The sequence below is a fragment of the Sinocyclocheilus anshuiensis genome, unplaced genomic scaffold, assembly GCF_001515605.1.
Source record: "Sinocyclocheilus anshuiensis isolate Anshui unplaced genomic scaffold, SAMN03320099.WGS_v1.1 scaffold275, whole genome shotgun sequence".
In the NCBI taxonomy this organism is placed as follows: domain Eukaryota; kingdom Metazoa; phylum Chordata; class Actinopteri; order Cypriniformes; family Cyprinidae; genus Sinocyclocheilus; species Sinocyclocheilus anshuiensis.
The window spans coordinates 91715-109597 of NW_015549569.1; the positions used below are offsets into that span (position 1 = coordinate 91715).

The 17883-nt window shown below is 36.6% G+C and overlaps 1 protein-coding gene across 1 annotated transcript in view; it reads right to left on the minus strand.

Moving 5' to 3' along the window:
- The window catches only part of gpat2 (glycerol-3-phosphate acyltransferase 2, mitochondrial), a 43833-nt gene that overhangs the window by 3856 nt on the left and 22094 nt on the right, over positions 1 to 17883 (minus strand). Inside the window, exons 9-18 of the mRNA XM_016445359.1 lie at positions 17851 to 17882; positions 14866 to 14965; positions 12461 to 12646; positions 9540 to 9638; positions 7710 to 7792; positions 6719 to 6837; positions 6531 to 6601; positions 4788 to 5052; positions 2037 to 2170; positions 1539 to 1616 (exon numbers count right to left, since the gene is read on the minus strand). Of these exons, the coding sequence (XP_016300845.1) occupies positions 1539 to 1616; positions 2037 to 2170; positions 4788 to 5052; positions 6531 to 6601; positions 6719 to 6837; positions 7710 to 7792; positions 9540 to 9638; positions 12461 to 12646; positions 14866 to 14965; positions 17851 to 17882 (1167 nt within the window). The remainder of the gene's footprint in view (positions 1 to 1538; positions 1617 to 2036; positions 2171 to 4787; positions 5053 to 6530; positions 6602 to 6718; positions 6838 to 7709; positions 7793 to 9539; positions 9639 to 12460; positions 12647 to 14865; positions 14966 to 17850; position 17883) is intronic.

Below are 17883 nucleotides of genomic sequence, written 5' to 3' on the forward strand. Positions count from 1 at the left end.
CATTTTATGTCATGCTCTATTTCAATCTGTAATAATATAAAACCTGGTCCTTTAAATCCTGACATCACTCCTCATCTTTCAAAGAATCCCTTATAAACTTAATTTTCACCCATTTTTTCACTTTTAATTTCTATTACCATATTTTAAAGTGAGAGTATCAAAATAAAAGTTTTTATTTTGTCAGCTCTTTTTTAATTTAGTCTTTTTAGTTTTGTTAAATGTCCTTTTTAGGTTTTATCATATTTAGTCATCTTATCTTGTTTTTTGTTTAGTCAAATTTTAGTCGACAAAGTCTGTGAATTTCAGTCTATTAAAACAGTCACATTTTAGTCCGGTGATAAATGTCCTTTTTGGGATTTATCACATTTAGTCATCTTATCCTTTTTTTTTTTGTTTGTTTAGACAAGTTTTAGTTGACAAAGTCTGTGAATTTCAGTCTATTTTTAGTCTATTAAAACTATTGCTGTCAAACAATTAATCGCGATTAATCGCATCCAAAATAAAAGTGTTTGTTTACATAATATATGTGTATATACTGTGTGTGTATATTTATTATGTATATATAAATACAAACACATGCATGTATATAATTAAGAATAATATGTTGTTTATATATTAAATATATTTATATATAATATAAAATATAAGAATATGCATATATAAATGTATAAACGTAAATAATTGTAAAATATATACTGTATGTGTGTCTTTATATATACATAATAAATATACACCGTACACATACATATATAATGTAAACAAAAACTTTTATTTTGGATGCGATTAATCGCGATTAAATGTTTGACAGCACTAATTAAAATATAGTCAGTCAGTCATAGTTTTAGTCATGCTGTATAATGGTTAAACTGATAATCAATTATTTTGCTCAAAATTATACTGTTCATGATTGTGGAGAATTATTGCACTTTCACCTATAAGCATACTGTACACACGGTTTATTTTATCTCATCTTGTTTCCTGATTTATTATAATATCAGAAATATAAACACTCTTACATTTTGAAAAATGATAACTCAGAAGTTTCTCTTTTTATTTTTTTATTTATTTTGTTTATTCATTTTATTTTATAAACTACATTTTTGTGTTTTTTATCTACAATACTGCATTTCGATATAGTCACAGTTAATATTTAATGATGTCAGTGACGTCTCGTCTTCATTTTATTCTTATTGGAAAAAAGGTTGAATTTTTGTCATAGTTTTCATTAACGAGTTTATATAAAGCTTATAAAGCAGAGAAACAAGATACCAGTTATCTTTTTTTATCTGATTGAAAGTATTCATCATCTGTCCATGTTTCTTCAAATATAAATGCAAATATCTTATCAAACATGATTCCCAAAATAATATAATAATACATTTGTATTAAATACGCTGTTGTATATGATAACTACTCTATTCTCTAGAATATTAGGATCAGCCATTGAAAAACCATTTTGATGACCAGGGATTTTGAAAATGCTACATGTGTGAGGACGCATGTGTGTGTTTGTTTGTTTGTTAATGCAGGTGTCTTACCTCCTCCATAACAAGAACCCCGCAGCGCACCATGCTGTCCACCACATCAAGAGCAAAGCCATGAGCGGTTTGACACGGCTAAGAGAAAGAGACAGACATATAATGGCTGGACAGACAGACAGATATGAGCAGATAGACAGGAGGAGAGATAATTAGTTGTGTAGTGTTTTTGTTCTTGTTGACATTTCACAGGCTTTACAAGTGTTTATTTGCTGATGCAAGTGTAAAATGTGCCGGCAATAATTACACATGCTATTCCCGCCACTGAAGAACCCTTGAACGGGAAACTAGACATCAAGAGAGAATAATAAAGGGAACAGATGGGGAGCAACTGATTGATTGGAAGCGTGAGATAGAAATGTGGAGAATGTATGAAAAATAAACGATTTTTTTACTGACTGACGGACAAGCAAGATGACTGTATGAATCACTACTAGCGTCAAGGTGATTATAGACGTCATAGTGAGATGTCCTTGTGTGTGTTTGAGTGAGACTCACCGGTATGAAGCCGGGTGACAGTAGATGTGTGAGTTGGAGGCTTTTCTCTGTCAGCTCCTCCTGGCCCAGAACAACATCAAACTCCAGGTCTCCACAGCCTACAACCTCACTCAGCATGGCTGAGACGGCACACGCTATACACACACACACACCTTCAGGATTAGCACTGTCAATAAACCCTGCTGTGGTGCAAACGTGACTCAACCCAAACACATCAACACCCTGAAGTGCAGGCCCATTCAAACCGGGGACGTGCCCCCTCAGATTATTGAGCCAAGTGGAGTTTTTGTTTACAAAAGTTACTTTTATCTTGTATTATTAAAGGATAAGTTCCACAATTATTGTTGGTAAAATAAGTGTTTGTGTAAAATAATCACTGATCTTGAATCTTCTGCAGATCTTTAAACTAAAAAATTAATCAAATTTCATTAGAAAAGTTATAACAATTGACTGGGTAATATTAAATACTGGGTAAAAATATAAAGTTTCTTATTTTGTGCTATCTTCATTTGAATGATCTCAATATTGATTTTTATAATCCCAAGATTATTTTAAGATTATTTTAAAAGAAATACATTTTAACCAGCAAGGAAGCATTAAACTGATGCAAAATAACAGTAAAGACACCTGTAACATTACAAAAGACTTCTATTTCAAGTAAATGCTGTTTAAAGAAAGAAATTATCATGGTTTCCACAAAAAATATTAAGCAGCACAACATGTTTTCAACTGTGAAAATTGTAAGAAATGTTTCTTGAGCAGAAAATCAGCATATTAGAAGGATTTCTAATCATGTGACGCTGAAGACTAGAGTAATGATGCTGAAAATTCAGCTTGCATCACAGGAATAAATTAAATTTTTAAACATTAAAATAGAAAACAGTTAATTTTAATTGCAATAATATTAATTATTATATATTATACATAAAATAAATTTTAAAAAGTATTATTATTATTACTGTTTTTGTCACTATATTACTGTATTTTTGATCAAATAAATGCAGCCTTGGTGAGCATAAAAGACTTTCAAAAATATTCAAACATCTTTCTTATTCCAAACGTTTCAACAGGAGTATACAGTATATACAAATTAGACATTATAACTTAAACATATCCAAAAGAATCTGATTCAAATCGGAAAATCTCTATCAATACCAAGCCTTAAAGGGATAGTTCACCCAAAAATGAAAATTCTGTCATTACAGTTTTTTTTACAGTCGTTAGGACACATTTCTCAATACCCAAGTCATTTTTTCAAAACTTTTCACACAGTTCTCCTAACCAAATTTCAGCTTGGCACAGCAGTTAATTTTACATTCAAAATGCACTAAAACTACTAGAACATTTCATGCATGTCTCTAATCAACTCATTCTTCCATAACACTAGCAAAGGCTTTCAAACTAATTTTGTCACTCATAAAACACTGACCTAAAACACTAACAACAGGTAGCATTATGCAATGTTTGCTTTTGAAAATGTTTGCTTTTGTAAAATTTCTTTACAAAACAAGATCAACACTATCTATTGCTTATAATTCACTGCAGTATATGTTACATAGTTCATGTTTGCATTACAGTGCAAACTAATTCCTACTGTAGGTTTTCCCCTTTTGTATAGATGGTAATGAACTTGAAAAACTAACACGTGTAGGTTTTCAACTATATCAAATTGCTTTGTTTTGTTTTGTTTTTAAATTCAGAATATATTTCAATATGGTATTACTGTAGAAATGTAGCAAAATTATGTCTGAATTTTTGTATTATGTTAGGTTTTGAACTTAGGCTTAACAGTTTTGTAAAGAGTATGTAAAATTGTGCTTGTAGGTACATAGAGTTTTGCCATTGTTATTGTCTGAGTGAGAAAATAATTTATGTCATTTGAATGATGTAGTTATTGAATGCACTTTGTGTCAAAGCAAAGACAAATGATACACAGTTTAGCCCACATCGAATACTGTTGTGTGAAGAGTTTTGAAAAAGTGACCGAAGTATTGAGAAATGTGTCCTAGCGATTGTAAAAAACTGTAATTACTCACCCTCATGTCGTTCCAAACCCACAAGACCTTCATTCATCTTGGGAACACAAATTAAGATATTTTTGATGAAATCCGAGAGCTTTCTGACCCTGCATAGACAACAACGCAACTGAAACGTTCAAGGCCCAGAAAAGTAGTAAGGACATTGTTAAAATAGTCCATATGACATCAGGGGTTCAACCGTAATTTTATGAAGCTACGGGAATACTTTTTGTCCACAAAGAAAACAAAAATAACGACTTTATTCAACAATTTCTTCTCTTCCGTGTAGTGTTGCTTTCGTCAACGAAAATTATGACTAAATATCGTCGTCAACGAAGTGTCAGTCTTTGGCACATGTTCACGAGAGTATCATGAAGCACAATATCTTAATTTGTGTTCCGAAAATGAACAAAGGTCTTACAGGTTTGGAATGACATAAGGGTGAAGTAATTAATGACAGAATTTTAATTTTGGGGTGAACTATCCCTTTATTATTAGGTCACGATTTTACACTGCTTGCTAACCTAAAAAGCAGCAATAGACTAACATGCCTTAAACATAATAAAATGAACTAACAACATTTTTTTTTCTTTAGTCATCATGTCTTATCTTGCCAACGTATACCAAATGAGCCAGAACTCCCACTGATGCCCCCTCAAAAAAGACAGGTGCATGATGCCTGCCAACAGCAAGTTTCCTTGCCTCCACCCAATCTTCAACACACTCTGCCTACCTCCTACAGCCTCGTGTATGAAGACGTGAGTGAGCAAATCGCAGTGCTGGCTCAGTATGAGCAGAGAGTCTGGATCGGGCCGGGGTGCGATGATGGGTTCTCCTGTGGGCGGAGCTGCAGCCAGAAGCAGATACGGGTGGAGCAGAGAGAGCGCGTGATGCACCAGCCCGACCAGAGAGCCACCGTAACCCACGTCTGTGTTTCTAAACAACACCTCCTCCAGCAGCCAACAGATGTCCCTGCACAGCACGGATACACGCACACCCTGAGAAAGAGGGAGAAGATCGTTACAATCATTAGCAGTGTCATTAAAGCAAGCAGAACCATGTTTGATGCTTGTATGAATCATCTACAACCAGTGGAGGATTAATAAACCAATGAATGTACTATTATAAAAGGGTTCCAGTCATTTTTATTGGTTAATAGAGCTGGTATTAAATTATTTTTAATTTAACGTAGTTATCAATATACAGTATATTTAGGCTTTTATTAATACACAGTATAGACACTTTAATGCAACATTGTTTACATAAAGCACATAAACACTTGTGTTGAATAAGTATTTTAAAGCTGCAGTCCGTAAATTTTGCCTCTTTGTCGCCATCTCTGTTTGAAACCTTCAACTGCAGTAATTTGCGGAATTATTTTCTTCAGATTCTAGCCTACGTCTTGGAAATATGACCCAAATAAGAATTTTCACCAGATATTATCATCTTAGCAAGTAAGTAACAATTCTGCTACTTTTGTTCTGACCAACTGAGAAAAAAAACATTACAATACATCACACTACCAATGGTGATTAAGTCTAACGATTGTTTAGCTCATATCACATCAAACCATGCAAATTATTATTATTATTGTTATACTTTGTTCTCAAAATGTTAATGTTAACAACATCAGCATTGCGTGACGATGTTTATGTAGTGTGTTTTAGCATTTACATGTACATTTCAATTTCTGTACAGTCTAATCTCTAATTGTCATACCATTTGACGCATGAAAACACACTTGGAATTTGCAAAAAAGCACCTAAAGGACCCTCAGACTGTGAGAAACAATATTCTCCGGTCTGATTAACCTCAATTCCAAACATCATGTTTGAAGGAAACCAGCTCTGCTCATCACCTGCAGAGTACCATCCCAAAAGTAAAGCGTGCTGGTAGCAGCCTCATGCTGTGGGTCTGTTTTTCAGCGGCAGGGACTGAGAGACTCGTCAGAGTAGAAGAAAAGCTCAATGCACCAAAATATTGAGATAGCCTTAATGAAAACCCAGTCCAGAGCATTCAGAACCTCAGGCTCAAAATGTGTGTCTGTCTCCATCCAACCTGACAGAGCTTGAGAGGTGAAGAGGTGAGGAGAAGAATGGCAGTTAATTGCCAAATGCTGATGTGCAAAGCTTGTCGCATCATACTCAAAAAGACTTGAGGTTGTAAAGGTGCTTCAACTAAGTACTGAGTTATAATATACATAAGAGAATACTTATGGAATTTTTACATTTTTAATATTGTGACAATTCTGTTTTTGCTTTGTCATTATGGTGTATGGAGTGTAGATTAATGTGGGGAAAAAGTAATTTAAGCAGTTTAACATAAGGCAGCAACAAAACAAAACGTGAAAAAGTTTCCAACTATTAACCTTAGTTTTCATGGATACTACTTAATTTGCTTAATAAAAAAGTAATAAAAAAAGTGATATATGAATATGTGATTTAAAGCCCCAAAGGAGTTTTTTTTTTTTTAAAACCTTGCGATGCTTGTGGAGCAGCAAACAGGACACCAGACTGGTACACATGACGGCCATACTTGTAGTTGAAGCTAAAATAAAACAAACACGCACACACATACACAAAGCTTAGCCTCATACATAGAGTAACGATTATTAAAGTGCAAGAGTTTGATCTTTGGGAGCCTGCGTGTGTCGAACAGACTCACAGTACATCAAATGAAGAGTCAGTGCGATAGTCTGCTGTCTATCAGCGGGAGACAGTTCAGGCATGATAGCGGGAGGGAGGAGCCAGGAAACATCCTTCTGGCTGAAGATAGTGTCCATCCTGATGAAATAAATCACATTTCGTTTTATTACAATATATTTTGTCCAATATATATATACATATAGGGGTTTCATTCCCTGAAACAGCCCCACTGCCTTGATCTCAGCATTAAATTTACATTACAGTCCTCTGCAAACCTTCTGTGACTGTGTAACCTGACAATTGTTCTCGCTCCCTAACGTGTACAACAAAAGGCTTTACAACAATACATTATTACCAGCTGTCAAAATGCAAATGCCGAGCCCCCAGGGCTGAGTCTTCATGATAAGGCCTCCCGCTGTGGATTTGCCGCTTTAAAACATATAACACCCCCCGAGGCACTCGGAAGAGACTGAACAGCGGATGAGAAGCTCTTGGTAGATTTTCCAGGATATTCCAGCTCATTATGAGTCGGAGTGGGAATAACTGACTTCTCCCAAGAACCTGAGCTGCTTAAAATGAGTGCACTGCAGAAACGTTTTATGCACGTGGGTCTGGAGGTCTGATTCAGCTGACTGGAGTCTCAGTTAGACAGGAAGTTGAACTGGCTGAAGTGGACTGAAAGGTATCATCCATCATTCTCAAACAGCATCCTTCTGTCAATGTTTATTCTTCCTGTTGTTTTTCATGTTTTTTAGTCTTAACAATTTGTCATGTCAGATAAAAACCCAAAGGTGAAGAAGAATTGGAGGTCCAAACCTCCAGGGACCTTCATGACTGACAAGAAAATCTGCAATGAAGGTTGCAGGAAGAATGAATGGCTTGAAGTGAAATGTGTGAACTCTTTCGTCTTTGACCATATGGACCAAAGATGCTATGGGGGCAAATAAGAAGAGATGGATAGAGAGAGGAATGCTGCAGATAGGATACAGGAACAGAGGGATTGAAGAGACCTGTCGTGCAGTATGGCGGTCAACAGCAGGTCCTGTAGGGGGCGCCCTCCATCCACACGACACTTTCCACTCTCGCACATCTCCTGAGAGAGAAGGAGAGAATGAGAGAGTGTAAAACTTTTCCACAGTGCTCATACATAAGCCTCAAAAACTGAGATGTTGCATTAAAGGGATAGTTCACCCAAAAATGAAAATTCTGTCATAATTTACTCACCCTCATGTCGTTCCAAACCTGTATGAGTTGCTTTCTTATGTTGAACACAAAAGAAGATATTTTGAAGATTGCTGGTAATCAAACAGTTGGTGGTTGCCATTGACTTCCATAGTATTTTTTTCCTACTCCTTTGGGTGAACTATCCCATTAAGGAGGTAGTTCTCCGCTGGTTTCGATTCAAGACTCTGATTTTGGACGTCAAATGGCAGTACTAGATTTATTTACTACAGCAAGTAAACAAATTTATACTGAAAATTATACATGAAATTGACTAATATTACCACAAACTGCACAGATCCAACAATGTAGTTTTCTCAACAAAGATTTGTGCCTCTTATGCTTTAGAAACAGGGTTTAGTAACAAAATTGTGAATCTGTGTTTTAGGCCTTGCAGTGTAAATAGTTGTCATTTACATCAAACAAAACTATAATATAAAACAAAATGTCTCACTTGGATGGATGGATAACTTTAGTAGCTTTAATAAACCATCAATAAAGAGCAAAGCCAAGATTCTACAGAATCAGTATTACATCTAGGGAAATGACTATGCCAATAATAAGTTTCTTTAGCATATTATTTGCATATTTGTCCTATTGCTTGTAATTTGTTTCCAGATTATTTATTTTATCACTTCCTGTTCACTTGTTTTAAACAGCTACTTGAGAAAATGAAGAAATCTTTACTTGCATTACCATTCAAAAGTTTGGGGTCGGTGAATTTTTTTAGTGTTACTGAAATAAGTCTTTTATTCTCACCAAGGCTACATTTATTTGATCAAAATACAGTAAAACAGTAATATTGTAAGTTATTAATACAATTAAAAAAATGTTTTCTATCAGTATATTTAAAAATTTAATTTATTCCTGTAATGCAAAGCTGAATTTTCAGCATCATTACTCCAGTCTTCAGTGTCACATGATCCTTCAGAAATCATTCTAATATGATGATTTGCTGCTCAAAAATGTCTTATCATCAGTGTTGAAAACAATTGTGCTTTTTTTTTCTCCAGGATTATTTGATGAACAAAGCTAAAAAAATCTGCATTTATTTTAGATTATTTGTATTAAAATTGTATTAATAAAAAGTACCAACCCCAAACTTTTGAACAGTAGTCTATGCATATGAAAAGTCTATCGAAGTATTTAAAAGCTATAATCCATTGTTTTATGTAATTTATTAATAATTATATTGATGTTTAACTTTTTAAAGTAGTGTTCAATAGCATATTTTCAATTTTATAGCATATTTTGCAGTGGTATACAAAATGAAATCATGAAAGTATTTTTAAAAGAAATTCAAGGTATTGATATCAACTACTCAAATTGTGGTATTGCAAAAACCCAAATATTACCAAACACTGGATCAATCTGCAAGTTTATGAATTACTCTCCTCCTTTTAATGTTAATTAGCCCATTTGTTTCACTATACTTACTCTATGTATAATTACATGGCAAGATGCATTGTATTATTTGCATTTATTATTCCCCTGCTATCTGTGACCCTATCAGAACAGTCCGGCCGCCCACCAGCTGAGAACAGCTGCGTTAAGGGTCTGCATTTGTATGAAACTATAATTGTTATGTGTGTATGGATGAGTGAGTGCGTGAGTCCTACCTTCAGAGAGAAAGCCTGAGCAAAATGGATCCTAACACTTCCTCTGTGATCACACTTCAGCAGGGAGACGGCAAACCGCAGAGCAGACATCAGGCCGGCCTCCAGACCACACAGACAAATGAAAACACACTGACTCAAACGCTGCCACTCACACAGGCTGATCAAATGACTTGGATCTAATTCGAGAAAACTTCACGGATCTCTAATGGTGAAGAGCTATTAGAGGAGAAATTAGTGGCTGTAATCACTATAATAACTGGCGTCTATTTGAGATGGATGCACACAATAATATAGATTTCTCTTTATCTCTCTCCGAGTCGACACATTCTAGTCTGTACCATTGCAGAGTTAGAAAACACATCTCACAAGCTGCATATTAAAAATCATCAAATCAAAATGAAAAAACACACCATCTGATTTTAATTATCTGAATATTGCTGATTATTACCATGTAATGAATCAGTTCACCTCAGGAATTACAAATACAAAACTACACAAGTGCAATTCCTATGCAAGACTTTTGAGTGGTTTATTGTGCACTGCTGTATGGTTGCTAGGGTGTTCTAGGCTGTTCCTTAATGACCTACACATGGCTGGACGCCCTACACACTGCTCCTGACCCGACTCAAAAGCTTGCTTTGGGTGGCTGCCAGGGTGTTGCTATGCTGTTGATAGGGTGTTCTGGGTGGTTGCTAAGACAATGCTAGGTGGTTGCTAAGAAAATGCTCTTTGGTTGGTTGTTGTGGCGTTCTGTGAATTTGCCAGGACAATGCTGGATATTTGGTAGGACACTGCTAGGCGGTGGTTGTTATGGTGTTTTGGGAAGTTGCTAGGATAATGATAGATGGTTCCTAAGGAGTTCTGGTGGTGGCTAACGTGTTCTGTGAGGTTGCTAGGATAAAGTTGTTTTCTAGGATGTTGCTGGGTGGTTGCTAGGACTGATAGGTGGTTGCTAGAGTGTTCTGTGTGGTTGCTAAGACATTGCTCTTTGTTTGGTTTCTGTGGTGTTCTGTGTGGTTGCTAGAACAATGCTGGATGTTTGGGAGAGGACATTGCTAGGTGGATGCTAGGGTGTTTTGGGTAGTTGCTAGGATAATGTTGCTTTCTAGGATGTTGCTAAGTGGTTGCTAGAGTGTTTTGGGTGTTTGCTAAAAAGTTCTGGGTGGTTGTTAAGACATTGCTAGGTGGTCACTTGGGTGTTCTGGGCAGTTGCTAGGATAATGTTGCTTTCTAGAACACCGATAGGTGGTCGCTAGGGTGTTCTGTGTGGTTGCTAGGATAATGTTGCTTTCTAGAACATTGCTAGGTGGGTCACTAGGGTGTTATGTGTGGTTGCTAAGGTGTTCTGGGTGGTTGCTGGGTGTTTGGTGTGGTTGCTAAAACAATGCTAGGAGGTTGCTGGGGTGTTCTGTGTGGTTGCTAGAATAATGTTATTTGTGTTGTTTGCTAGGTGGTCAATAGGGTGGGCCACTTTTGTATGGTTGCTAAGATAATGCTAGGTAGTTGTTACAGTACTCTGGGTGGTTACTAGGATAATGCAAGGTTGTTGCTAACGAGTTTTGGGTGGTCGCTAAGTTGTTTTGGTATTCTGTGGTTGTCATGATATTCTGTGGTTGACAATGACAATGCTAAGTGGTTGCTAGGACATTGATAGGTAGTCATTAGAATGTCCAGGGTGGCTGCTAAGACACTGCTATTTGGTTGGTTGCTGAGGTGTTCTGTGTGGTTGCTAGGACAATACTGGATATTTGGTAGGACATTGCTAGGTGGTCGTTTGGGTGTTTTAAGGATAGATGGTTGCTAACCAAGAACCAAGTTCTTGCTGGGGGGTTCTGTATAGTTGCTAGGATAAAGCTGGGTGTTTGTTAAGGAGTTCTGGGTGGTCGCTAAGGTGTTCTGTGTGGTTGCTAGTACAATATAATTTTTCTAGGACATTGCTAGGTTGTTTCTGGTGTGTTCTGGGTGGTTGCTAAAACATTGCTAGTGTTCACTAGGGTGTTTTAGGTGGTTGCTAGAGTTCTGGGTGGTCACTAGGGTATTATGTATAGTTGCTAGGATAATGTTGTTTGTGTTGTTTGCTAGGTAGTCACTAGGGTGTTCTGGGCAGTTGCTAGGGTGTTTTGGATGGTTGCTAGGATAATGCTAGGTTGCTGCTAATGAGTTCTGGGTGGTTGCTAAGTTGTTTTGGGTGGTTGTCATGGTGTTATGTGGTTGTTAAGACAATGATAAGGTTGCTGAAGTGTTCTGTGTGGTTGCTACCATGTTTTGGTCTGTAGAGTGTTCTGTGTGGTTGCTAGGGCATTGCTAAGTGGTTGCTAGGGTGTTCTGGGTGGTTAATAGGACCCATAAGGGTGTCGCACACTGGACGAGAAGCGCAGAGAAGCACTGCAACGCGTAGCACCGAGTTGTTGCTGGGCGCCGCCGGTGTGTACACACTCACAGAAAACAATGTGTTAGAATTTTAAAGACGTGGCGCAACGCGCTTCTCGTCCGGTGTGTGACCCTCTTTAGTGATAATTACTTATAATTATAACTAATTCGTTTCTATGGAGTTTGTTGCAACTATGATGAGGCATTGTTTTTTTTTAAATTGTTTCATTGTTTGGCAGATGAAAATAGTCAGATCGCTTCAATAAGCAATAGCACACCTTTCCAAAACGAGCTGCATGATTTTAGGCATCACTCATGTCTGTAGCACTAGGTTACATGACCAAGTTTAATACTGAGTTAAGAGTTTGGCACAGACTATTATCATTGTGTTTATGAGCACCATTATTGTGTTTGCCTTTGTCAGTTAAATGTGAATCTACTTGTGTTTGTAATTTGTTTATTGGTTTGTTTAATAGCCCCATGCGCTAATGGTGATGGTCTGATAGAGGTCATTATGGAATAGAGTGTGTTGTTAATACTAAGGTCGTCACCTGTGGACGTGTAAAATAGCGTGGCAGGCAATCGTAGGAAATGCCCACTGGCACGATGCTAACATCAGGCACTAGACCGTCACTGATGGCCTGATGTACACGTGCTAGCCACTGCCCACTGTGACCTCCGGACGCACAGATGCCCACGCTGACTGCAGCCCCCTCTCGTAACAGCTCACCAATAAACTGTGGAGTGGAACAAAAGAGGAGAAATTATGGATAAAAATGTTTGTTGGAAAACAGAGAGGTTGGACAGCTTTATGATGAGGAAGAGATATAAAGCAGAAAAAATGAACTGCAATATCTGCAAAATCAGTCCAATAAAAATCTAATTGAAAGCCTGCATGTTCGAAGCAAGCATCTGTGTGTCAGAGGAGAGACATAAAATGTGCTATAGCAAGAGAGAAGTGGCAAGTTGACACTTCTATAGAATCAAATGGTACTTTTCGCATGCTTGAACAAAGCATTATGACAATTCTGTCATCATTTACTCACCCTCGCGTCCTTCTAAACCCATACGGCCCGAAATGGACAAGAAAGCACCACAGAAATGGCTCATGTGACTCATGCGCTATATTCCAAGTAGTTTTATGTGTGCGAGGAACAGATTGAACTGTAAGTCATTATTAAAACCTAGCTCTCAAATTTTAAACATGATTGTGCATATTCAAACCAGTGTTATTTTAGTATTATTTACTATTAAATTATTAATTTTGAATTAGCTTTTAATTTTATATTTAAATGTTTCACTTTAATTTAGTTGTGGTATTAGATAATAGTTTTGTGTTTGTCATGATTAGTTTTCTATTTCTTATTTATTTCAATTTTAGTAATTTATTAACAGCTTCATTTCAATTAATGAATAGGATTTTGGTCCTTGTGTGCTTCAAATCTGTATTAAGTGAAACACCATACAAGTGTGAGGAAAATGCATTAGTGGGATATGATTTATTTCTACATGTGAAAGAGTCCATGATGAATTTTTGGTCACACTCGTGTTCATCTAGCTATTATTCATTTTCACTAAATAATTTTTGCTGTTGTTGTCTCCGTAATAGTATATAAATTGACTGCTGATAGACTATTACAGGGATAGTTCAACCAAAAATGGAAATTCTGTCATTACTTACTACATCTTCACATTGATAACCTTCAAAACACACATGAAAATATTTTTAATGAAACCAAAATTTGATGTCCAAATGTGCTCAACTCACAAGAAACAATGAGATGGGAAGTACAGCTGAGCTTCTGTTTTCCATATTTGATGTGCTCTATGTATTGATTAATGTATATATGGGAATAAAAGCCATCATAATTCTTCAGAGGACTTGGATTAAACCGTTTAAATCATATGGATTACTTTTACAATAACTTTATGACCTTTTAGAAGTATCAAAGTTGTGGTGGAAAAGACTTTGACTGGAGAGACAGTAATCTCTCCGGTCTCATTTAAATTCTTAAAGTCTTATGGTTTTGGAACGACATAAGGGTGAGTAATTAATGACACAATTTTAATTTTCGGGTGAACTACCCCTTTAACAGTCCCTGCTCACGGTCCATTTCAAATATGAGAAAGAACAGCATCAATGCTCTGCAAAAATTTCTCCTTTTGTGATTCATGCAAGAAAGTATGTCATATGAGTTTTGAATTATATAAGGGTGCGTAAATGACAAACTTGTAATTTTGAGTGAACTATCTCTTTAACTGTCTCTCTCTCTGTCACACACACACTGAGCCAGATATCTCCCAAATCCATCTTGAGAAGCCTGATAAGCTCATATGCTATTCCAGGCATGACAGATTATTTCCTCTGTTCATTTACGCCAGTCAGAAGCCGTACATATGCACATATCTAATCAAAGCCCTTCATATTAATACTAATATCAGCTCTTCTTGCAATCAAGATCCTAATGCAGATTATGCCAAATCCTCTGACAGTCACAACGTCCAAATTCTTGTAAATATTTCTTGTAAACGGCTAATAAAACATTCCTTCAAGAAACTCAGGTAACAGTATGATTCTGACAGTAAATCTGGAGGCTGAGGAGATTTATTATCCACCTCCAGGCATCAGTGAGGCAGAGTAATGGGTTCAGCGACTCATGCAACCTCCCAATGAAACATCTGCAGTCCGCAGGTGCCCCATCGTCATGGGAACCGGTGCGCCCATCAAGGGCAGGTTACTAATGCAGCCTCACCTACCCCGAAAACGTTGGTGACTGTGCGTCTCGAGACTAAAACCGGTATCGATGGGATTCAAAAGCAGTGTGTCTGCGCAAACGTCTTAAGTACGGTCCAGCAGCTCAGCGCCTGAAGCGACAGTCTGTTTCACTTGTTTTATCGTATGCTGAATCTTGGCAATTCAAGCAGAACAGCACACTCAGCCTTTGTGGGGGCTTACAGAGGTCATGACTGGAGAATAGAGGCTGTCCATCTCAGCGTCTCGCTCTGAGCCACTGCCTTCTGGGAGCAAGACGACACCCAGCCTCTGAAGGATGGACCTGAGAAGACAAAACGGCCTCAATTAACAGTGACTAATGGGACATTCCTTTAGGTTATTCATCCAACAAATAACAACATAGAGGAGACTTAAAGGGGCCATATACTGCACTTTCACAGCACTTTCTTCCCTGATGTCTATTTAGAGACAAGGTCAGAATTTCAAAGGGTGTGTTTCAATCTGTCCCTTAGTTCAGTAGTAAGTGCACTGCCCAGGGATTCAGCCAATTCTGGTACAATTTACTATCAAAATAGCTCCAGAACTGCAATTTTTTTCTTGCCGAGAAATGACCAGAATGCACCGTAAAAACCTGCAAGGCTACTGACTATATTCCCTTTCTGGAAATGTCATCATCATAAAGTCTTTTAAGTCACAGGACGAGCAAGCCTTACTTTTATGTTTCGAATTACACTACCGTTCAAAGCTTTGGGGTCAACATGGAGTAAAAACTGTAATATTGTGAAATATTAATGTAATCTGAAGTAACTGTTTCTATTACATTTAAAAAATAAATATATTTTAAAATGTAATAGTCCTGTCATGCCAAGCTGAATTTTCAGCATCGTTACTCCAGTCTTTAGTGTCACATGATACTTCAGAAATCATTCTAGTATGCTGATTTGCTGCTCAGGAAATGTTGAAAACAGTGATGTTGCCTAATTTATTTATTTTTTTTGATGAATATAAAGTTGAAAAGAATAGCAGGAATATTTAGTGACATTATTAATGTCTTTATTGCCAACTTTGATCAAATTGTTACATCCATGCTAAAGAAAAATGTTATTTTTTTTCTTTCAGAAAAACCCAAACTTTCGAAAGATCATCTATGTAAGGGAACTAATCCTGCAAACTAAAAATATTATTTGTCGAAATATTTGTTAAAATCTTGATAACCCCCCCCCAACATATTATTTATTTGTTCATTTATGTATGTTATGCAATATTACACTGACATACTAATGTTTATCTTTTTGTTTAATGTCTGATTTCCATTATGCATGTATATTTTCTGCTTTGTTTAATATACAAAAGGCAGGACAAGCTCATATTTCATAATGGCACTTTATAAGATACTTTCTAACAGCTACAACAAAAGTGTCATACAGCGATGTTGATAAATACCAGCTACGTTTTAATGCACGACCCTCATAATCGTGTCGTCGGCTGATCGCGGGTAATTGAGTCTGCTGTTTAGTGGATAAGGCCTTTTTGCTAGTGCCTGAAATTGTGTTTACGATGCACTGATTCATCCACATAACACGACCATGTATCACTATTCTGCTACTGTACTGTTTAGACTTAATCCAGCATAATTCACACTGTCAAAAGGTCTGGGGAAGTAACTTGGCACTGTGAAAAAAGGGATGGGAATCACAACAAAATCAACAAGTTCATATTACTCTTTCTGGTTCCTTAATTCCATTAGCGACTATTTTAATACTTTGAAAAAAGTGTGGTTCATTAAATAAGCCAATAATTGCACCAAATTATTCAGTGATTGATTGTGTCATTAGACCAATTCAAACCTACAAGTCTTTTTATTAGTTCACTACTTTTATTAGTTATTCGTTCAGTCAGGTTCAATTCCGATGACAAGCTCACAGCACAGCTAAAATAAAAATTTAGTAGCAACACTAACACTGAATAACACAACTGCAGGAAACACTGTCAGAGTGGTTTAGTATGATGATCCATCCACATCACTGGAAAGGTGCACGTTTGAGAACGCGTTTGTAATTTCTACATCCCTAGGCAGTCTCAGCAAATTTCCAAAAGGCCACAGGATGATGTAAAAGTTTTTAATTAATAAGTTATTATTCATATATTAAAATAATCTAACTATAACATACCCACGACCCTACATAGGATGAGGTTTGGAGAATGGATGGATGAATCACTTATATTCAATTTAAACAATTAAAAAAAAGGAAACTGAAATTAGGTGAAAAATCATCTAAAATCTGTTGTATTTCTTCTTGCTGATAAATGAATGATTCACAAAATTAAATCACAAATTACTTTTAGCAATACTCCCACTTTCTGTTAATAAATAAGTAAACTACGTATCTATTGAAATGCTGAAAATATCTCCTGTTGTTTAGGATAACTGTCGAGTAAACCACATGTCTACATAATATATTTAACTCTTCTTTCAAAAGTTTCAACTCTTACTTTTTTCTAGTGCATTCATGGTACACTTGAAACTTGGATCAAAACATACTGCTAATTTTGTTCCAGAAAATGAAGGAACTGTGAATTAAGCTGATCTACATTATACATTTTGTATTCATATGTGCACCACATCCAGTGACAATCAATCAAGCATTGCACCATACGTTTGATGCATATCATAAATACAGTACATTAACAATTACTGACACAGCAATCTGTATAAACAGCTATAAAGTAATTATTGATGTAGCCTTGTAAACAAAGCACAAACCTCCCCGCAGCCTGGAGTCTAAGTCTTCCGTTACCTGCAGGAGGAAACTATTTACCCCCACCAATCCCTCTCTGCGGTCGACTGCCGTTTCCAGCACACTGTGCCATGATTCTTGAAGAATTGTACGTTTCATTACTTACCAAACCATTATGCCTTGTTAAATGTGTACAGGTGCTTCTGCTGGCTGAATAAGTGCACTGCGCTTTAGAAACTGCTGTGTTTGCACCAAACTAGTACGAAATTAATGAACAAGACCTTTCTTTTTAACAAAACCAGTGCTACTGACACAAACAGAGCTGTGATGTAAATTTACACTGGTAGAGGGCAGGAAATGATTTGAACTGTGGGGGTATGTGCTAAGAAGGTTCCTAAACAAACTAGACCTCTGTGGGCGCTACAGGGTGAATGTGTGTATATATATATATATATATATATATATATACCTTAGCGAGGTGTGTCGGACGTGGGCTGGGTAA